Below are 23973 nucleotides of genomic sequence, written 5' to 3'. Positions count from 1 at the left end.
TGTCTGTATATCTCTATTTTACAGGGGGTGTTCACAATGGAGAATATGTCCCATGGCTATACTGCTATGACCCCGTAATGGATGTCTGGGCTCGAAAACAAGATATGAACACAAAACGTGCAATCCACACTTTGGCTGTAATGAATGATCGCTTGTATGCAATTGGAGGAAATCATCTGAAAGGTCTTTCTTTTTCTTTTTTTAATTGCAATAACATTTGCATCTCCTGTCTCTTGCTAAGGGGGTTTCTCGTTAGATAATCATAGTTAACCAAGTAAAAAACATGTTGACCAAATAAAATCTACTCTGTGTAAATTAGCAGTACCCTTGAGCAACCACTTACTTGGGCTTTTCTGCAGATAGGATTATTTTTAAGTTACCATCCACATTAAAGAAATGAATAATGAAGTCTACAGAAAATAAAAAATGGGAGCATTAATAACTGAAAAGCACAAACAATTTGTCGTAACAGTGAATTCAGTAAAATAAATTAGCCATTATCACCAAAGTTGTGGTAATGAATTTTTTTCCAGAAATTGTTTTTTAGCAGTAATCATAAAGAACTTTAAGACATAGCTGCACAAAGAAGCTAATATGTGATTTTTCCTAAAGAAAACATTTAGTAGAATTTTGTATCTAAATTTAGAATTATTTCTTTTAAGAATTGAATATTAAACCATCTAAGATTCCCAAATTCCTTCTGTTTGTTTTTTTAAAATTAACATGTATTTAAAGCATAATATTTCTAACCATTTTTGGCTCTTTTCCTCCACATATATGTATATGACTGTAACATTTCGTACTTATGAAATACATGTGGATAACACTGAATTTGACAGAGAAAGGGAGAGACCTGTGACATTGAAAATGTTGTTGAACTGCTTTGGCCTCAGTTTCCTCATCTGAAAATGAATATACTGGTCTAGTTGATCTCTGAATTCTCCTCCAGCTCTGACATTCTATGATCCTTGAAATTGGGGAATAGGCCATTGAGGTATGATAGATTAGGCCCATCCATGTATTATTTACAATATTATATCCATTTTTAAAAAATAGGTAGACATAGAATTTTTTTAAATTTTCCTAATATATATTTACCCCTAAACTTAATTAGACTGAACAGGTGTAATTTTTACGCACATATTTCCAAGCTTGCATTTCCTGCCTATTCAGTCAGAAATGCCAATATTCTGTCTTTTGCTCATCTTAGTGCTCTCCCCAGTGGAAGAGGACTATCTTTATAGTGGTGACCTTCCCTTTTTATCTTGTTCTCTTCATTGGTACACCTTCATTTCAATCCACACACAGCTCCTTTACCTCAATATGCTCTTTATTAGTTTTGGACCATTCTACATTAAAACATGATTTCTTCTAATTTCTGTTGCACAAGATATTCCCTAAATATGTTAGAGAACTTTTCATAGTTAAGATTATATTTGGACAGAAAGACTTGGGTAATGGCCACCTACATGAGAAATAGCACATGCACATCAAAATTAGGTTAGCTCAGAGGGGCATGGCGGTGTAGAGGAACCAGAATGGGTTTGCATCTAAGTCTGGTTGGAATATCCCAGTAACGTACTTACTAGTTGTGTGGTCTTACTCAAGACACTTAATATTGTGTCTGTAAAATAAGAACAATTATTCCTTCCTTGTTAGCTTCTGGTTTACAATCAACATATATAATCTATGTGCATGGCACAGATAAGACACACATTTCCCCCAGGGATGCTGCTAAAACTTCAGCACTTGGGAATTTTTCCAAGTGCTCACTCTGATTATATAGGCTTCAAAAATTATCATCAATAATATATGTGGTAAAGGAAAGGAGTACATCCCAGAGCTGCAGTATGTTGCTCTATTCTGAAATTTATGTGATTTATTTCATAGAAGTTAATAGCCCAAACCTGTCTACTTCTTCAAGAGTAAAAATTATTTTACTTTTTGGTCCATCTTCTCAATTACTCTAAAGAGTCCAGTATGTTTGTTAATTTAGTATATTCACTGTAATTGTCAACTAGTAAATACCAACAGCATGCCTTTAACTTAAAAAAAAAAAGAAAAGAAAGAAGCCATTTAAGTTTTGGTGACCATGAAGTTCCCACGAGGGGTTTTTAACCCCTTGAATTAAAAGCAGAGCTCCAGTAGAGTTTAGAAACCTAAAATTTTCTCTGCAGCCAAGTTACTGACCCCACCAGTGAGAAGCCTTATCAGGAGTGGGAGAAGCCCCTCCACTGAAGTTACTCAGCTTCCGACTCTACACTTGGTCCTTAGTAGATATTGGAAATCTATCTAGTATCATAGCTGTTTACAAAAATAGTCTGATTTAAGAACATTTTTAATTAACAAAACATTTTGCGGAAGTTAAATATTTGTTCAAGAAAGGCAATATGGTTGAATCTTTGAGTGTGAGCTCTGCAGCCTATCTGCTGGGTTCAAATCTCAGCCTAGCTTCTAACTGGCTGCGTGACTTATACAAGTCATTACTTTTCTCTGTCTCTGTTTCTTAATCTATAAAATGAATGTAGAGTCACTACATGTGAGTGACTGTCTCATGGGGTGATTGAGCAGCTTAAATGAATCGGTTTATATAAATCACTGAGCAGCTAGTATGTTGTAAGCCCTCTATAAAATGCTTGCCTTAATCAATATTATTATAAACTGTGCATTTTTAATAAGATCTACCCCATATACTCAACCCTTACTAATGACATCTGGTCAGGCATACTTGCTATGAATTAATTCAAAATACCTACAGTGTTTGTTTGTTTGTTAGGTCTTTCTGACATGTGTCCTGGTTTTACTAGTGGGTTTATACATTTGTGAGTCTTCAAATATAAATTTATCCACTTGTTGGCACTATACTTTTTTTTTTTTTTAAAGAAGCCCTGGCATTGAATTGGGACCCGGAGAGTTTATTCTTTTGTGGTTCCATTTTGCTTCTGTCATTCAGGTTTCTCCCATCTTGATGTCATGCTTGTGGAATGCTATGACCCCAAAGGTGACCAATGGAATATTCTCCAGACCCCCATTTTGGAGGGTCGAAGTGGTCCTGGCTGTGCAGTGCTTGATGACAGCATTTACCTTGTGGGAGGCTACAGCTGGAGTATGGTGCGTGCCCACATTTACCTCAACCCTCCTGCTTTGTGTTTGTGCTTATCTTTTCTATTTGTTTCCCTCCAAATGTGTTATCACCCACACCTTCACCGTGTAAGAGCACCATGCCTATATGCTACTGTAAGTTACTTTAAGTGGTAAAATAGAATGAGTGTGGTGGCCTACAGCTGACTACCGTCATATCAACTGTTACCACAAGACAGGGTAGGGGTGTCTCTTGTTCTCTCCTATCTCCAGACTTTTTAAAATTCTGGTTTTCCAACTAAAAGTCAGACTGAAGTGATTTTGTAAAGGTTCTGTTGAAATTGTTATTAAACAGAAGAATCTGAAATATTTCTGATCCCTAAGTGACGAGAAATGGAAATTAATTCTCATCAACCACAAATTCTATTTAGTATGTGTACTTTGCCTTTGCTTTTCACTTTCTTTCCCCTTTTTATCTGGGAGATTTCCAAACATACACAAAACCTGAGAGCAAAATGTGCCCTCATTAACCCATCACTCAGCTTCCACTTACATCAACATTTTGCCATACTTACTTCACCTTTTCCCCCTTTTGTAAAAATTTTGGCTGAAGCAGTCAGATACGAATTGCAGATATAATGTTATTTTACCCAAATGCTTCAATATTTATGTAAAATAAAATCATTCTCTTACATAAGCATATTACCATAATCCAACAGAATTAACAATAAATCCTTTATACCGAGTCCATATTCAAATTTCCCCTGTTCACTTGAAGAAAAATTTATTTTTCAAATTGATATAGTCAATCAAAAAATCGTATTTGGTTTTTATGTCTCATAAGTCTCTTATCATCTGGAGCATTACTCTGCCCCACTTTTCCCCCCGTGCTATTAACTTGTTGAAAAAACAGGGAAATAGGGTCAGTTATTATATCGACTATCCTACATTCTGGAAATGGCTAATGGCATCTTTGTGGTATCATTTAAAATAATTCTCTGCTTCTATATTTTCCATAGAATGGAAGTTAGACCTAAGGATCTAATTAAGTCCAGCTTTTTTCTTTTATTTTTTTTTGTTTGTTTGCTTTCTTTTTTGCAAGAGCACCTGAGGAGGTGGTCATGTAGTTCATATTGCATCCACATCAGGAGACACATCATATCTAGATGTCTAGGTATTAACATTTGAAATGATGGCTATTTTTAAAATTTCTCTATTTATACATGTTGTTTTGTAAGGCTAATTTGGGATTTTAATGATATCAATTATTTTTATTTCTTTTGCATCAAACAAGATTTGTTGTATAATGTTTGGGGGACCTTTAGAAGTTTTTAGTTATATGGAGGCAACAATAGATAAAATTGATACTGGTGTGTTTGCTTGTTTGCTGCAAATTGCTAGCTGTAAGAATATGTGTATTTGGGAACCAAACACCAGGAGTATTCTTTCATAAACTAATTATTAGATTGCTTGGTTTTTTGTTTGTTTGTTGTCTTTGATAAAAAATAATGCTGCTTTGGTTTTAGGAGGGAAATGTTATACAAGTACTAGCCCTTGAGGTTGACAAAGGAAACTAGATCAAAGACATTTTTTATTTATTGTGTGGCCTCTTGAAATAAATGAATCAATGTCTGAAGAAGTAGGCAAGCCATTTCCTCCTTATTTAAAATTGGTTTTGAATCTCAGCTCTACAGTAGCAAAAATAAAATGGAGAATTGAGGCACCCTTCTAAAATCCAATTTACTTTAATTATTTGAATATTTAAGGTTAATTGGCCTTTTTTTTTTTACTTAAGCCAACTGGAGAATTTCCATTTTTGATAAATTATTTTAAAGAATTTGTTGATTATCTAGGATGTTCTAAGTTTTTTACTTTCATTACTAATCACAAAATAAAAAGACTTGAAATCTTGTCTCAATTCTTCCCTTGGAATCAGTCTAAAATCTACTGCTTTCATTTAGAATTTTTTTAACAAGAGCAGAGAAAAGATGTTTGCTTTCCAATGTTAATGTGTTAAATAACGCCACTCTTGCACATATCTCAACTTCCCTTCTAATTGCTTCCAATTCTCCCATTACAGGGGGCCTACAAATCATCTACAATATGCTACTGTCCAGAAAAAGGAACCTGGACAGAACTCGAAGGAGATGTAGCAGAACCACTTGCAGGCCCTGCCTGTGCAACTGTTATCCTACCTGCCTGTGTACCGTACAACAAATAACACCAGGAAACTCCCAAATGAACAGGTGGGAAACAATGACAGATGACATCCCTATTATAATAGGAACAATACATTCTAATGACACAACTGTCGAAACCCATCCTTGGTTTCTAATGAATGATTTACAAGTAACGACAAAAGAAAGCGACCTGTTCTTGAACAGATACTGTGTCTGTAACTCAGATCACACCAAACTTCCTGTGGTGACAGACTCTTCCATTTCAGACTGGTTTTAACTTGTCCCAGCTTTACGAAATTCCTCATGTGGATTTTAACTTTCACAAGGAGAAAGATAAAATACAGAAGACTACCCCCAGAGAGACCTAAGATCTGTATTGTGCATTGTAGTCTGCCTGCATGTGATCTATTTGTTGAAGTTTTGGGGATATTGTGTTCATGAATGATTCAAAATTTAACCCACTGAAATATTTCCACAGCACTACAGAAATTGCCACTTGATTCTGTAATCCTAATATTTGGCTACTTCACAGACTCCATAAACAACACAGTTCTAGAAAATCATAGATTAGAGAGGGGCATTTTCATTTCTGTACAACTTCATTTCATATACCTTCTCCCCTTTTAGCACCTCATGGGATCAGCAAAGAGAAAGATGTTGGTTCTTGTAGTAATTGCTTCCTGCTCTATGGGTTCTAAGCTTGCCAGAGTCATAATTTCTGTGTCCTCAATTTTATCTGAAAGATTAAAACAAAATACACTATATCACTATTCAATTCACAGAGGCTTATGCTTTCACACTGATTGTAGTATATAAGTAGAGAAGACACCTCTTATTTTCTTCAAAAGATAGGACTGATAAATTCCAATATTGAAAAGATTCTGTTGGATAATGCATCTGACCTCAAACTTAGTCTATAATAAAAATTAAGGGAAGTGGCTGAGGCTCAAGCAATTGAGCTCCCGTTTATATGCAGGACCTGGGTTTGATCCCCAGGACCTCCCGCTAAAAAAGAGAAAAAAGGCCTCTCAGACTGGCATGGAGAGGTGCCTCGAAGCGAAGTAACACACATAAAAAATAAAAAAAAAACTGACAAACTGGAAGATTGCTTTCAGGAACTCGGGAACAAAAAGAATCGTTTATTTTAAGTACAATCCCAGTTGTCTCTCTGTCACCAAATAGCATTAATTAAGAGAGCTGCAGAACCAATCACAGCACCTGACAAAATCCTTCTCCCTCTTCCCCACCTTCAACTGGCTCCAGAAAAGCCTATACTTACCATTATTTCCCAGCTCCTCATATTTCTTTTATCAACAGAGATGCCTGAACCCAGTTAAGCTGAGCAACTGCTACATTGTCTATAGGACCCTGAGGAGTTTAGGAGCAGAAGGACAGCAGAGCATGACTAGTCTCGGTCTGACAAATCGAAAGGGCAAAACTGGCAGGAACATGAATTTGGTTTTCAAGTTCTTAAAAGCTTGAACAACAACAGTTATGGCAAATAAAAGCATAAAATATTTTTTTTATCACTCAGAGATGTTGTTGAATCCCTCAACACATGTGTCATTCAAAGCAACAATATGGGGAAGCCAGAGATTAAAAGGCTTTGGTGATGAGCTTTCATTGCAGAGCATGTCAAGATAGAGTGGGTACACTGAAATGCCGTTTCTACAGTAAAGTACAATCTTCATTGTTTTTGTATTTATTTGTATGTTCAGATCCAAAGGATCCGTTGTAAAAAAATATATAAATATATATATATATCCAGTGCAATCAACTTTCATTTCCTTTTCCTTGAAAGCATATGAATATATAGAAAGAAAAAAAATTCCCAATACTTTGCAGGAAAATTCCAGCTGATATCATGAAGAGAACAAGGTCTGTCTGCTTCAGAGCCTTTATTGTCAACTGTCACCATTTCTTCAGAAAGTCACAATTTATACAAGATATTTGCTTTCCTTAGACTGGTTCTTCATTCTATTTGTTATTTTTAGCAAAAATGAATAAAAACATTTATGAGAACTATAAGTAAAGCTTTCTGTATTTCAGAAAGATGCAACCTATTAGAAAGTGAAGAGTGAATAAATAAGTTACAGAGAATGTAAATTTTGTACAGTATTAGAAAGTGCAAATGAAGCTTGCTTGAAAGGGAAAACTTTAAATAAAAACTTTATGTACTAATTCAACTGTCTCTCATATCCCTACTTATAAAACACATGTATAAACCTCTACATTAAATTCTTGAAGGTTTGTAATCTATAAATGACTAAATATTTTTATTATGCAGATAGACTTTACAAGTTTATTTTGCTTCCCAGCAATATATAAATGTACAGAGTAAGAAAATCTGCTGAAATTTATGGAACACTTATGGGAAACTATGGTAAGTTAAAAATTATGAGCTGACTCTGATTTTTCCACTGAAAGTAATATCCAGAATCTAGTAACAAAATATTTATAGAAATTGCTATAAGCACCATATGTGTTGAACAATATGTGCACTCTCGCTAAAGAATAAGTCAATTAAATCAATTGAATTAATTTAATCAATTATCTAAATGCATAGCATTTATTTCATTCTCTGTAAAATATATCTTACCAAAATGTTGTACAACACGAGGGCAGCCCTCCAGGCAAAGAACTATGCAGGATGAGGAGCAATTTCCTGAAGCCTGCAAGTTAGGGAGAATTTACTTCATTGCTTTACAGCCACATGTAGCATTATTGATGGTTAAAGTCACTAGTAAAGAGATTTTGAGCCTCCCTAGTATGGCATGAATGCAACGGTATGGAGATTGCTTTCTTATCCCACTGATCTTCACCTCTCCATGCTGGAGTAGCACACACAAAAAAGACCCTTCTCTAAGGAGCCTCCATTACCATCTTCTCCTGAACCAACTAGTTGTCATGGGTCATCTTCCAAATATCCTGAGTTCCCAAAACTTCTAGTGAAGTTAAGGAAATAAACTCTCCTAATCCCAAGGAACCACCTACTTTGAGTCCATAACTAGACTTTTTACATTTCATATCTTATATTTAGTTGGTTAACACTTGAAGGACTTTAGGGTAGGAAGTAGATCAATGTTGAGTTGGCCATAAAAAATTGTCTTTATAAGAATATTCTTTAAAACTGCCTAATGCCTAAGAAAGTAAGCATAGAGGCCAAATTAGTGAATTAACTAAACTGCATCTCTGGATTTAAAATTAGTACTTGCATCTTGTTCGTTCCTTTTAGTGCCAAATTTTATTTCCCAGCTGTTTGACTCTTACATCATTTAACAAATTGTCATGATTATCAACATTGTAAGAATAAAGTATTTATCGAACATATGCTAAAACATCACTGTAAATGATGCCTTTTGATTAAATCTGATTCTCTAGACCAAGATATAAAAAAAAAAAAAAAGCAAGGAATTAAGCCAAAATGGGATTAGGAAAGCATACTAAAGCCAAATAATATATATTGATGGATGTCTTGATAGACTGAGTTCCCATAGATGGGTAGCCAGAAGACCATGAGTGATCAAGCCTGACTTCCTAGAAGTACCCTGACCTGGAGAATGTTGAAACCTTGCTAGAAAGTAAAATAACAGTGAGAAGAAGCAGGAAGTATATAAGCAGGAGATATCCAAATACATACTGTGTTTGGTTTTTGTCACTGTAGCTGTATAGTGCTTCTCTGGATGGCACAATAAATATGGACCAAGTATTAAGTAGGAGATCTTAATGGAGGTATTCTATATTTGTTGACTTTACAGGCTTAGTACAATGACAAAAGTTTCAATTCTAGAGATGCATACTAAAAATGTGCTTCAAGTAGTATACTATAATTGTGTAAAATAAGAAAAAAAATTATATAATTTGAAGCTTGAATGACTTATCCCTTCGAACCTCTCATTTATTTTTAAAGAAAATTTATAATTATAGAATAGTTCACTTATAATTGATATTTTAATAAAGATAGTACATGCTTAACACTTAGAATATTGCCTAGCATATATTAAGGACTCAATAAATGTTTACTCTTAAGATTAGCAGGAGTAACATTGCCCCAGTAATTTTTAGTTTACCAATGATGCTAGAAACAAGATGTTTAAAGTGAGTTGAAGTACAGGACAGTTTACTGCTCAGGCTCAGGAGAGTTATATCATCTTGGATAAAGCGATCCTGACTGTAAACTCTCCTTCCAATTTTTACTTAAGTTGACTCTTACACTGTGAACTTCCAAAGTTCTATGTACAATAAAATGACATGTGAGGGTATTTAGGGGAAGATGAATATTTGGCTGCCAAATGGAGGCATCCTTGCACTTCGGGAGATGGCAAGCTCCTGACTTCCAACCAAGTTGCTCATCTAGGAAAATTAAGAACTGATTGAACTAAACCAGGAAAAAATAAATAAAAGGAAGAAAATTTAGTTATTGGTTCAAAATTATTATATCAACAGTGTTATTGAACATAAAACTGGTGTTAATGCTTATTTAAGTTCAAGCCCTAGACTGGGCCTTTTATACTTATTTCCTCATTTACTCTGAACAGCTCTAGGTGGTAAGTATCATTCCTATATTAAAGGTAAAGCTACTGATGCTCAGTAAGGGTAAACCATTTGACAAGTTAAAAAGCTGGTGGAGGAAACGAATGTGGCTCAAGCAATTGAGCTCCTGTCTACTACATAGGAGGTCCAGGGTTCGATACCCAGGGCCTCCTGGTGAAGGCAAGCTGGCCCATGTGGTGAGCTGACCCACGTAGGAGTGCTAGCCCACATGGAGAGCTGGCGCAACAAGATGACACAACAAAAAATAAGAGACACAGAGGAGAGACAATAAGAGATGCAACAGACCAGGATGCTGAGGTAGCATAAGAGAATGATTGCCTCTCTCCCACTCTGGAAGGTCTCAGGATCAGTTCCCGGAGCTGTCTAATGAGAATACAAGCAGACATAGAAGAACACACAGCAAATGGACATAGAGAGCAGACAATGGAGGGAGGGGAGATAAATAAATAAATCTCAAAAAAAAAAAAGTTGGTAGGTATTGGAGGTAGTATTCAAACCACAGTTTTAATCTAAGGCCATCTCTTAACCACCATAACTCCTGCCTAAATAAAGACATTTCTTAAATCAATTATTTGAAGTCAGATTGGCTGCTTTTTCCATCTCTCAAAGGGATGTGCTGAAGGGGAAATTAAACAATTATTTTAGATTATGACCAATGCCATATTTGTGGGAATGAACTACTGGGAAGCATAATAGTGGACAGAAAAGGAAAAGGGAATTTGCTTTGTGACCTTAGACGTTCACTTCATTTTTCAAACTTCAGTTTTGTCATCTGGATATGGGGTAATAATCACTTCTTCAAAACACCATTATGAGGGTGAGATGAAAAGGATTAGAAAACACTTTGCACCTTGTAAATTCTGTAGTAAGATAAACATATTGGCTATGATGATGCAATGGTTAAGGAACTAAGTCCAAATTTTAACCTAGCATCCAAGATACCTTAAAATCTGACCTTGCCCTCCCTTTCAAGTTACATTTCCCTTCACTACTCTGTTCATTGAATAAAGTGAATCCTTTCTGTTCCACAAACATGACCAATGCTTTTCCATCTTTTCCCTTTTACTTATTCATTTTCTCCATTTCATACTCAACATTGTCTATTAAAATCCTGTTCTTCAAGATCGAGTTCAAATTCCACCTCCTCCTCCATCAAGCCTTCATGAACACAGCAGTCTTATGTGAATATTTTTCATCTTAGCTCCTATGGCATTCTTACTTTATCTAATACATCCTATTTGTAAAATTTTATATGATTTATACTCTTACTAGAGTCACAGTTCCTTAACAGAAGAGATAATAGGTAATACATCTTTGAACCTGCCATAAAACCTCATAAGTATTAGGGGACTATAAAATATTAGTTGGATGAATTTGCTATCTTTAAAAACTATGAATATAATAAAATTTTGAAAGTTTTGGAAAATATGGAGGAAGAGAAAACTATCTTCAGTCCACCATCCAACACAATAATTTTATCTTTTGGTGGTCTGAAATCTTTCCAGTCTTTTTCATTTGCACTTCTTGCATTTTGTACAACTGAATTAATATCTTGACATTTTAAATTTTGGCATTTTCACAAACATTTTTTCCATGTTACTGTACAGCCTTTATAATATTTTTAAGATAATTACATAGTATGCTGAACAAATATTCCAACTTTGGTAAATTTTTATTTATGTACTGGTGCCACAGACAAATCTCAAACAGCATTTTTATGTGTTCTTTCTGATTCCCTCCTGCCAATTTTACTCCACAGTTCATGTTCTGCACAACTACTAATATTGTTTAACCATAACACTTTGAAAGACATAAAAATGTCTGGCTCTCTAGAAATATTGCTCATTCAGTTAATCTCTGGTCCTTTTCTTCATTTAACAGTTTTGATGAGAACTGCTGCAACTCCCCCTACTTCCAGGCTTTTCCAGAACAATTGTGGTAATCTGTATTCTCCTTGTGATTGGATTTAGACCACCATGATCCCACTTCAGGCCAGATGGCATTTACATGGTTTGGCAGGAAATTATTTACTTGCCTTCCAGTTTTTCTTAAAAGCAATCTGGCAATTAAAATCAGCCGTGATGGGATGCCATACTAAATTTATTCATCTCTCTTAAGGTATGATTTGTCATGTTAATCCAACTCACAGGAAGGAAAAAAAATGGAAGGAAAAAATGGAAGGAAAAAATGGAAGGAAGGAAGGAAGGAAGGAGGGAGGGAGGGAGGGAGGGAGGAAGGAATGGAGGGAGGAAGGAAGGAAGGAAGGATTTTTAAAGCTAAAATCCTTTGAATCTACATGTTTGATGGGAAAATATAATCCAGGTCTGTGGCTAAACCACCCCTAGAGCGGTCATCATCTCTTCCTAACTTCCTAGAATATTTACTATCTGTACTGCTCATGTAGTACCTATCACATATTTTCTTATATTATGTTATTTGTGATATATTTATGCCTTGTTTTAACTATGTCCATTGGCATAGAATGGACAGTGCCTGAAAATGGTGTGCTTTCCCACAGTATCTTGCCTGTAGTGATACTCAGTAAGTGGATGGTGGTTGATATTAGGGACATTTAGAATCCTTGGACTAGCAGAGTCATTACTTGCTCAGACATTTTATGCTCATAATCTTGAAACTGTAAATTGTACATGGATTTTCTCAAAGTCAATTCTGATTGCTGCCAAAATAACAAACCCCACAATAGTCTTTGATGCAAAGGTTTTTAAGTGTATGCTGGGATAAACTAGTTGCCTTTGTCATATTAACACCTATTTAATGATGGTAAAAGTCAGAATTTTAATGCAAAAAAAAAAAAACTTCAACCTTCATTCAGCTGTATAAAATCCCTGCAACTATGAAAATCTTTGCCCCAACACCGAAATGGTACAGAACTGGTGGAATTCTGCCTCCAGCTCAGAAAACATCCACAAATATTGCTTCCTAGTTGATCTCTTTACAATGAGGAAGAGGATGAAATAACTCTCTTGGTACCCCCTCCAGTATTATGCTTTCAGTCTTTTATTCATTTATTTCTCCCGCTGTGGACAAGCTCTATGATGGTGCCCTATGAAGAATATAAATCTACATGAACAGTAATATAAATCTACATGAACAGTAATAATGCAAGGTGATTGTGCAAGAAAGACATACAAATAAGATGATATGGGAGTTCCAAAAGGGAAGAGACCTGGGGGAATCAGGTAAAACTGAGGCAGAGGTAACGTATAAAGTCAATCCTGAAAATTAGATTGGAAATAAAATTTTTTCATCAATTAATGTTTAAAAGATAATCCTTGAAAATGCAGTAATTACTAAACCAGTTTCATGTGGAATTTTGCTAGATAGAAGATACTATCTAGCCTAGATTAGTGTATTAAATGGTGGTAAAATTGATGAAGAACATGTGAAAGCAAAGACTTTCAAGTTCAAATAGAATGAAGTAGGCCACAGCAGGCCAAGAGTTCCATTGTGACAACTAGCAAAAGATGAATGTTATTTTTAAAACTATTTTAAAGGCATTAGCAAACTATAAAAGCTATTAGGACTAGGTGAAAAAAACTCCAAAGAGGGGGAAAGTAGTCTAATGTGAGCTGATGATGGCCAGTTATTTTTCCCCCTTGAAGCATTTTCAAGTTTGAGGCACAAGTTGGTGATCAACTCTGATCCAGATAAAAGATCTATGCTGTGGGAAGGAGAAACCAGCAACATGTTTGACAGTCACACAGGGGCTTTCCAAGTGAAGGGGTCTGCTTAAATACGTGACTGGTCACCCCCTCAAGACATTTGCTAACGCTGAGGTTGTATGAGTTAAGCGGATAAAGAGGTAAGCTGTAAACCTCTGAAGGGAAGAGCTGACTCTCCTACAGACTTTAGGACTGAGGAGACAAAAAACAGTCTCTCAATCAAAATCCTGGGAGGGCCTGCCCTAGGAAAAGGCAAACAGAAGGTAGACTGAATCTTACTGAAATGAACCAAGCTCAAATCCTGACTGAATTGAAATGATCAGCTCCTCACTTTATCTGCACAAAAGAGGAAAGGGGAAACCTTTTCTGATGGAAGATAAAATGATATGGAGCCCCTAGTTTATTTTTTTAATAAACAGAGCATTGCATTCAGTCAAAAATTACTAGACATGAGAAAAATACAAGAGCATATGATCTTTAATCAGCAGAATAAAATAGTATAGGAATGGACCCACCACTGCTCCAAACTTCTTAGTTGGCAAACAAATAATAAATTATGATCAATATATTAAATAAAATATAGTAAAAGTGGAAAAAATAAATGAATGGGTGGAGAATTTCACCAGAGAATTAAAATTTATTTTTCAAAAGAATAAAATGGCCACTCTAGAGCTAAAAAATATATAATATCTTAAATTAAGACTCAATGAATAGACTTAACAGCAGATTAACCAAAGCGGAACACAGGATTGGTGAAATGGAAGAGAAATTAATAGAAAATGCCCAATGTGAAGCATAGAGAGATAAAAGAATAGAAAAAATATATTAAAGAAAAAAAGATTTCTGGGACATGCTAAAAATGTCTAATATATGTATCATTAGAGTTCGGGAAGGAAAGGCAAGAGAGGATAGGGAAGAAGCAATATTCTAAAAGATAATGAAAATGAACAAAAGACAATTTTAGGCAAACAAAAAATGAGGGAATTCATTGATAGAGGTCCACATTAAAAGAAATACCAAAGAGATATTTAGACAAAAGGAAACAATCATCAAAAGAAATGGAAAAACAGGAGGGAATGAAGAACACAGGAAAAGGTAAATATATGGGTAACTATAAATGTATTTTGATCATACAAAAAATAATTATGTATTCTTATGGAATTTAAGATATATAACAAATAAAATGTTTGACAAGAATAATTCCAAATTGCAGGAAAGGGTAAATATATTTCAAGGTTCTAAGTATTAGCAAAGAGGCAAAAGTAGTAGTTTGTAATAAAGGTTGCATGCTGTGCTCTCTATGTTAACCACTAAAAGAATAATTTTTTAAATTTAAAAATAAGTGATTAAGAGGAAAATTTAATAAAGAATTAATCCAAGAAAAACAAGAAAGGAGAGAAAGAATATAAAATAAGCCAAATAGAAAGCAAATAATAAGTTGGCAGAGATATATCAAATAAATCAGCAATTTCATTAAAGATAAATGGACCAAAAATTCCACATAAAAGAATAAGATTGTCAGACTAGTATTAAAAACAAAACAAAACTCATTATATAATGCTTACAGGAGACATAATTTAAATATAAGTACAAACCAAAATTTAAAAACTCTGGGATAACTATAATGCCATCAACATAATATGGAGGCAGAATAATCACAGTCCATCAAAATGGGCATAACTTCTTCCTACACTGAGAACCTAGCATCTCCATATTGACTATTTAACTTACAACACTGAATAAATTGGGACATAATAAAACTGTGCTATTACTCTTTGGAAATATAAAATTTGGGCATATTAGATGCTGTTTTACATACTGCAAATCTGTTGTAGCTAATAACATTTAAGGGAATGAATTTGTACAAAAAATTATTTGACATAGAAAGATAGAAGTTTGATAGATGATGATATAGATAGGTAAGAGAGAGGAAGGGAGGGAGGGAAGGATAGAGATAGAATGAATCTTGAATATCTATAAACTCTCCCAGAATTTAATTCTGTGGCTTAGATTTCTAACATGATTCTTAGATTTTCAGGCCATCCCCTATAGTCTTGTTTTTTTAAACAGGGCTCATGGTCTCGAACAGGGCTGCACTGCCTGCCCCCCTATATCTACCTCCACACAAAATACAACCCTTCCCACAGTCTTTAGGTCTAAAAAGCCCTAAAACTGGGGGTTGGGGGATAGGAAGAAGGTATAAAGTAATATTGGAGGCAGGTTGACATATTCTAATAATTAAAAGGAAAAGGGTTTGTTCTGTAGGAAGGAAATATATTAAAAAAAAATATTTGTTCATCCCAAAATGAAAAAAAAAAAGCCCTCATTTGGTAGTAAAAAGTCCAGGAATATGGCTGATATATATTACCTCATAATATATCAATTAGACTCTCAGATTCATGTTTGACTTTTTAAATGCCAGCAAAGACAGACCAAATGAATTGTGTGAAAAGTGAGTAGTTAATGGGAGAGGCATATAGTGTTAATAAATTCCAAAGGGCTTGTTCCATCAAGAAAGATTCTGCTAATCTGCAGAAGTCTAAGTCACAGGACCTCATACAACATATTATATTGGTGCCAGTGTTCCACACCAATGACAGATTTCTGAAGGGCTATCCGAGCAAAACTGTGCCCTTAATATGTAAGCCAACACTTCTGTAACTAAGATTGCAATTGGACTGGGACAAATCTCTATGATCTTGATATATGAAAATCCAAATAGATGGTTTCCATAGAAATGAATAAAAGCATTTCCAAATTACTTATTCAGGATTAATCCACTGCAGCTTTGCAAAGCAAATACATTTGATGAGGCCCAGTAAAGCAGCCAATGAAAAATAAACTAAAATTGTCCAATAAGATGGTTCCCTTCACTAAAAACAAATCCATGCACAGATAAAATATGGGTTTAGACAAATGGTTATTTTCATTCCAATTGTACATATCCATAAAATTCAGAGCTGGAAACACCTTAAAGATTAAATGGAGGGAAAGAGCAAACACTGTCGCCATCAAGCCTTCTATTCACATCTTGGTTCTGTAGCAGCAGGGTTAACTAGGGCAAGTTAAATGTTTCTTATTCAGCTTTAGTTTCATCATCTGAAAAATGGGAGTAATAGTACTTTTCTTGTGGGAGTAATGAAAGGTCTTCAGGTTTTTCAGATGAAGAAAGCAAAATGCAGAGAGATAAAGGGCTATGTCCAAGACCATCACGAGTATGGGGAAGGGATGAAAAACTGGCCTCCCAGTCCCAATACAGACCCCTTCCTTTCCTATGCTATTTCCTTTATGGCTCAGTTCCCATTTACACAAGTAAACTGATCTAGAAACCTGGATAATTATCTCAGGAATCTAGACTAAAATGATTTTTCTTCAAATGTTTGATAGATTCAAGTCTACCCACAATTTTATTGTTTAGTTTCACACATCTGGGAATAAATCAAATATTCTAAAATTTGAGCCTAAGGCATATGTAGCAGGAGAGTAAAGGAGATTTTTCTTAGTGTCTCAAATTAGAATGTTGGCTAAGTGAGGAGTATTAAGCACCAATATGTGTTAGTTTAGGCCTTCTGAGAAGCAAACAGCAAGATGGGTATAAACATACGGGGAAAATGACTCTTAGGGAACAGGGGAGGGCACCAGAGGGGGAAGGTGAACCTTGAGGAGAGAGGGAGGAAAGCGGAATTGGGTAGAAAGATCTGCAGCCTACAGCAAAGCTGTAAGGTTGGGGCAGGCCAATGGGAAGTTCTTGAGCCAAAATTGCCCATCAGAAAAGTTTCCCATCTGGTAGGAACATGCCTTTCTTAGTATCTCTGCCGCACTTGGCAGAAAACAGACTGTGGAAAGCAGCATTATGGTGCAAACTCAGTAGGTGATTCAGAACATAGCAGCTGGGGCCATAGGTCAAGTTTGCTCCCTGCGGCAGATCTGAGCAATGCAGTTTCATAGGTGCCATGTCTAGATTACTATATGTGAAATCCACATTCCCAGAGGATTTGAGAATAAGTAGGCAAAGAGATCACTTGATTATAACCTTCAAGAGCTTCTGAAAGATAAACCCTAAGCTCAAGGTGCAAAAAAAGATATTCAGATATGTTTTAAAGTTCTCATTGTTACTTGCTGTCATTTTTAAATTAGTCATATTAAGATGCAAAACAAAAAACAAACAAAAAAAAAGAGGTGGATTTCTGATGTTTTAAAATAAAATTATGGGAAAAAAAAGAGCTTCTGAAAGCAAAGACTGTAAGTTAGAGTGAGATCTTTGAGGGAATTTGTAAAAGTAGAGAGGGCTGGGACATTTCATCTCCTCTCAAAATTTTATATTTTCAAAGAGAAACTAGAGCCCTCTGCTGAAGTGGAAACTGGCATCTCTATCTCCTACCCCAAGCTACATGCCTGGTAAGTCCTGTTTCCAAGTGTAGAAGGCAGGAATGTCCTGGGGAGAACCTAATATATGGCCCCATTGAGTTAGGGATCACAAAGAGCCTTCCCTTAACCTCGAGAAGCCTGGAGGTGGGATTCAGGTTGGACAACCATTGACATGTAAATATTAGACACATCCTCTTCACATTTGTCTCATCCCATTTCTCTATTATTTGAATGACGGTTTTGTATAGCCTCAGAAGAGGCAATCGTGGTACAATTGCACCATTCATTGACTTGTCATTTAACTGTGACTTGAACTAGATTATTTTCCTTCTCTGAACCTCAATTTCCTCAACTATAAGTGAGAACAGTTGTCAGACTAAGTAGAACAATGTACATAAAAGCCTGAGAATATTAAACAAATGGTTCATTATATTCCCAAATAAAGAGGTAAAGTTAATGTTCCATCATCCTGACCCATGTACATTTTGGAAGAAACACAAATTTTCTGATATAAAAATCACCTTTTTTTAAAGATTTATTTTTATTTCTCCTCGCCCCCTCCTTGTTCACACTTGCTGTGTCCAGTCATCTACCTTGTTTCTTTAGGCAGTACCAGGAACCAAACCTGGGACCTCTGATGTAGGAGGGAGGCACCTAATCGCTTGAGCCACTTCCATTCCTGACTTTATTGTATCTCTCATTATGTTTTCCTGTTGCCACAGCTTGCTGTCTTCTTTTGGAGGCACCGGGAGCCAAACCAGGGACCCCCCCATGTGGTAGGTGGGAGCCCAATCACTTGACCCACATCTGCTTCCCAAAAATCACTTTTAAAGAACTTACTGCCTATAAGGAATTTACGAAGAGATGCAGATTCAGTGGTACTAAGGATGGTTAATGAGTGTTTTCTATACTCTTTTTAATTGTAGGACAATACTTAAATAAGTCCCAAAGTTTGATTCTTTAATGGCTGTCAGTTACTCTACAGATTGGAGTTACTATATTTGATAAGGTGGGACCTATAAAGTTTTACATTTAAAGTCCTGCACTGCAGAAAACACTTTAGTCTCGGGCTAACCAAGATATTGGGTAACCCTTCATATGAAGCTCCTAGAGCATTGCCTAGAGTATTTTACGCATTCAACATATTATCATTATTATTGGCATTATCAAAAATTAAATCCCCCCTCTATCAGCAAAACTGTGTTTGAGTACAAAGGTGAATAAGACTCAGCCTCTGTCCCTGTGGAGCTCAGAGATTAGCAAAGGAAATACAGAAATAAGACTAACAGAATCTGCTCCCAAAGCTTTTTTCATGCAATACAACCCTTTAACCTCCATAGAACCCTTACAGAGAAAATATGATATCTGTACTTTCTGAGACATACAAAGTAAGGGATGGAAGACAATAAAAACAGAAATGAAAACTATTGTCAGAAAGTGTTAAGCAATTCCTTTACTGAGAAATGATCTCAAAATGGCGCTCAAGAAATTTTACAGACTATCTTTAGGTTCCTGCACATTGGGGCCATGTCCAATCATCCTATCACACAGTTTCTCCTCAGTGCATTTTCATTGAACTTTACAAGTTGAATAAATCTGCTGAACTGAAACCAATGGCAAATCAATATGGCATATCTTCTGCATTTTTAGAAAGAAAATACTTCATTTGACCAGTTTAGATATGGCTATGAAGAAGCAGCATTGCCCCCTGTTCTACCTTCCCCATCACTATAAAAACCAGCCTGCTCTGCTTGCCTAGCACAAGGCAAACTCTGTGACAGGCATTTAAAACTATACCTTGCAAATTTCATTAGCCTTAGAAATTAGACTTCAGTCCTTTTATTTACATCAAGAGAGTCAGAAAACGTAGGGCAGCTATGAAACCAAAAACAGCACAGTAAAATCAACCTTTAGCGAGGAAAAACACTAAAATATTACGAGATAAAAAGTTAAGTTTGTATTCCAAGTCTCAGCGAATAAATCAGACTAGAACCTAACGGTAGACTTCAGAAATAACGGGAGCCAGAAGAAAGAGCCTACCTGGTCTTGACAGAAGAGATTATTTCTGAGTGCAAGGAAATGATACTCTGGTATTCCTAGAGAATTTGCTTGTTTAGTTACTATTAATAAACTACATAAAATACCCCTTTGGTATGTTGGAGACTGCAGCAAGAGAACCAAGCATTCCTGCATGCATTGCCCAAGTGGCTTAATTCCCTCACATTCAGGAAAAAAAAGGAACTATTATTATTGCTATGGAGGAAGTCCTGGGGTCAGATGTTTTGCATTTATTATCATATTCCGTTCACCCCAACTCTAAGAGATGGCTTTTTTTTTTTTTTAAAGGATACTTGATTACATAAATGTTGCAAAGAATATATAGGGGATTCCCATATGCCCCACTCCCCACACCTCCTACATTTTCCCACATTAGCAACATCTTTCATTAGGGTGGTATATTCATTGCAATTGATGAACACATTTTGGAGCGTTGCCACTAAGCATGGATTATAGTTTACATTGTAGTTTACATTCTCTCCCAGAGAGGTGACTATTATTATTCACATTATATAGATGAAGAGAGTTTCAGAGGAATCAAATTGTCTACAATTTGTCCCCAGCTAGAAAGTGGCAGAATGCATATTCAGGATGAAGTCTTTCTGGCTCCATAATGTATATTTTTCCAGAATACAGTGTTTATCCGGAAAAAAATAAAAACTGTGGGGTAACCTATCTTCATTGCTCCTTTGTGACTTTGGTGTGCCAAATCCATCTAAAATCCAGAATTTCAGAATCATTTAACTGTCGAGGATATCTGACCCACCAAAAAACAATTAAGTACGGCATTTAAATAAGAAGCACATTCTTGTAGTTTTGGGGGTTGTTGTGTACATCGTTATCTTTGATAATCATGAAGTCTTCAATTTATCTGCATACTAAATTGAGGTCAGGGGAGAAAAACTATTAAATAGGTTAAAACAGTGGTGATGGTATAATGAAAACAAACAAAAGGCTAATAGTGTTAGGCTTTGAATAGCGAAGGACTTAGAAAAAAGAAGATAAATTAATTACTTTGTCAAACCCTTCCTTGCCTATGGCAATAGATTTTTCCAGGACAAAGTAGTGCTTCCTGCTTTTGCAAAGAGTCCCATTTTCTTACTTCTCTTCATATTACAATTCATGTCTGCACTATTAAACAATTTATATTACTCCTAAAAGCATATAAATGTAGCTCAAGCTCAGTGGTTCTCACCAGGAGTGATTTTGCTCCTCAAAGGGCATTTGGCAATGTCTGAAGACATTTTTGGTTATCACAACTGAGAAAGGTTGCACCTGGCATCTTACACCAGGGATGTTGCTAAACACCCTGCAATGGACAGGACAGCCATGCCCCACAGCACAGAATTTTCCAGCCCAAAATGTCAATAGCACAACGTTGTCAAACCCTGGTCTAGCTCAACACAACATGCATGAATTATGATTCCAATTCTTTACCCGAATGTATGGTACGAGCCATTGCTTTAAGAGATGGTAACAATCACTCTGTAAGTGATTGTGCTGTATATAACTAAATTAAATTATGAATTTAATATTTACTACATATGTGGCTCAGTTTTATGTGTCAGCTTGGCTAGACTACAGTCCTCAGTTACTCAGTAAAACACTAATTTGCTCTGAAGGTATTTTATAAATGTGAATAAAGTCTTTATCAGTTTACTTTAAGTAAGGAAAATTACCCTAGGTAATCTGGGGGGTGTTAGGGAAATCACAGACACCTCAGACTGCACCTACCCCAAGCCCCTCCTCTGGGGAAATCACAAACACATGCTAAGCCACCAGCCTTGGCCTTCCCTACTCCCACCTCCTTTTCTATGGTATACCATTCCATCACCTGATGAAGACTTCAGATCTAATGAAAAGGCCCCGCCAGACCTTAAACCCAAGAGAGGGAGCAAGCAGCCCCAGGTGCTAATCGAAACAGGCATTCTCAGTGCAGGGCTCCCCCAACACACACACACACACTCTAACAGTCTGCAAAGCAGCAGGTGCAGAGCTGCCATCACCAACCTTGAACCCAGCGGTTCGGCCATCCCGGGTGACTGACAGTGATGAAACTTCATCCCCTGCTCTTTTGGAATCTTTGTACCAAGTAAGAAACAGAGAGATTATTTGCCTTTTCTGGCCTCTTCATTCTATGCAAGTAATAGATCATCTGCTGAAAGTTTCTGTAGTGCCCTGCACCTGTGCTCCCGTAAGGCACCATAGCAGCCACTCACCCCACAGGTGGGCCTGATGTCATCAGTTGAAAGGCTTTAAGAGCAGAACTGAGGTTTTCCTGAAGAAAAATTCCACCTGTGGACTGCACCGTCAGTCCATCCTGTGAAGTTCCAGCTTCTCATTCCTGATGGCCAGCCCTCATAATCCCTTACAATGAATCGCTTTTTGCATATCCTACTGGTTCTGTTTCTCTGAGGGAACCCTGACACACTGCACAATAATTTATCATATGCAACACCACTGCAATATTTAAATGTAGCACATAAAATTCATGTTTATTTTCTAAGTATTTAAAATTTTTATTGGATAAAATTTTTATTATAATTGCATTTGTTAATTGTCTCAGCAAAGGGAAGTTTATCCAAATTGAAATTAATTTTTAAAATTTCATAGGAACTATGTTTTTTAAAAAACAGCAATAGGTACCAATGCTGAAATAACAGAAATATTAGAATTATCTGAAAAAAAAAATAAAGCAGCTGTCATAAAAATGATTTAATGAGGAATTATTATGAACACTTGAAAAATGGAGAAAAGTAGTCTAAGCAAAGAAAGACAAACTTAGTAAAGAAACAGAAGATACAAAAAGATTGAAATGAAAATTTTTAACTGAAAAATAAAATAACATTAAAAATTCAATAGCAGAATAGAGTGGACAGATTAAATCTCAAAGAAATAAAAAAAAAAACATTGCACTGAATGGAAATGTGTGTTACTCAGCCAGAGGGGTGCTGATGCAAAATACCAGAAACCAATTGGTTTTTCTGAAGGGTATTTATTTTGGGGTAGATACTTACAGTTACCAGGTCAGAAAGCATAAGCTACTTCCCTCAATAAAGTCTATTGTCATGTGTTAGAGCAAAATGGCTACTGAGGCCTGCTAGGGTTCAGGCTTCCTGGATTCCTCCCTTCCCAAGGTTCATTTCTTTCCAGGCTCAGCAACTACGTTTTCTCCTCAAGGTCAGCTGTAGACTATGAATCTGTCTAGGCTTTGCCTCTCTCCACAAGGCCAGCTGTAGACTATCAGGCGACTGGCTCTGTCTCTCTCCCCTGGGGCTCAATTCTCTCAGCTGCTCTGCTCCTCTATGTGCTTACTTCCTGGGCTCCAACTCAAAACTCCCAACTCTGTCTTTTGCCATGTCTTTTATCTATGAGTCCCCCACCAAGGGGCGGGGACTCAACGCCCTACTGATGTGGGCCAATCAAAACCAAAGCCCTAATAATAATTTAATTAAGTAAAAGTGAAACTTCAGACAGACCAGTTTACAAACATAATCCAATATCTATTTTTGGAATTCATAAACAATATCAAACTGCTACAAAATGGAAATGCAATCTATCATCTTTGTGGGACACAGCTTAAGGAATGCTGAAAGCAAAATTATAGTAGTAATTCTTCCATCAGAAGATAGGAAATGTCTCAAATCAGTTATCTAAGTGCTGATATCAAGTATAGAATGAACAAACATAAAGAGGGGATGCAACTGTGGACTAAAGTAGACTTAAAGTTATTCCAATAATGGAAGAACTTATAACACTGATATAAAGGCAGTGGTCACCAGAAGTTCTGAGGGGAGGCAGAGGGAAGAATAGGTGTAACATGGCACATCATTGAGACAGAATCATTTTGCAGGATATTGCAATGATGGATAGAAGCCATTACACATTCTGTCAACCTATAAAATTGTGAGGTACAAAATGTAAAGCATATGTAAATCATTGATGGTGCTTAGTAGCAATACTTCAATATGAGTTTATCAACTGTAAAAAATGTACCACACTAATGAAAGATGTTCATGGGGGAACGTGTGGCAGGGGTAAGGGGTGGG

General features: G+C 36.1%; 1 protein-coding gene across 1 annotated transcript in view; it reads left to right on the top strand.

The window, feature by feature from the left end:
• The window catches only part of KLHL14 (kelch like family member 14), a 93869-nt gene extending 86387 nt beyond the window's left edge, over positions 1 to 7482 (top strand). The window contains exons 6-8 of the mRNA XM_004478996.3: positions 25 to 183; positions 2954 to 3111; positions 5162 to 7482. Coding sequence (XP_004479053.1) covers positions 25 to 183; positions 2954 to 3111; positions 5162 to 5302 — 458 coding nt within the window. The 3' untranslated portion in view covers positions 5303 to 7482. The remainder of the gene's footprint in view (positions 1 to 24; positions 184 to 2953; positions 3112 to 5161) is intronic.
• The last annotated feature ends 16491 nt before the right edge of the window (positions 7483 to 23973 follow it).

This window comes from Dasypus novemcinctus, chromosome 16 (assembly GCF_030445035.2).
Source record: "Dasypus novemcinctus isolate mDasNov1 chromosome 16, mDasNov1.1.hap2, whole genome shotgun sequence".
Classification (NCBI taxonomy): domain Eukaryota; kingdom Metazoa; phylum Chordata; class Mammalia; order Cingulata; family Dasypodidae; genus Dasypus; species Dasypus novemcinctus.
Note: the sequence above shows the minus strand (reverse complement) of the source record. Positions and strands in the feature narration are given on the sequence as shown.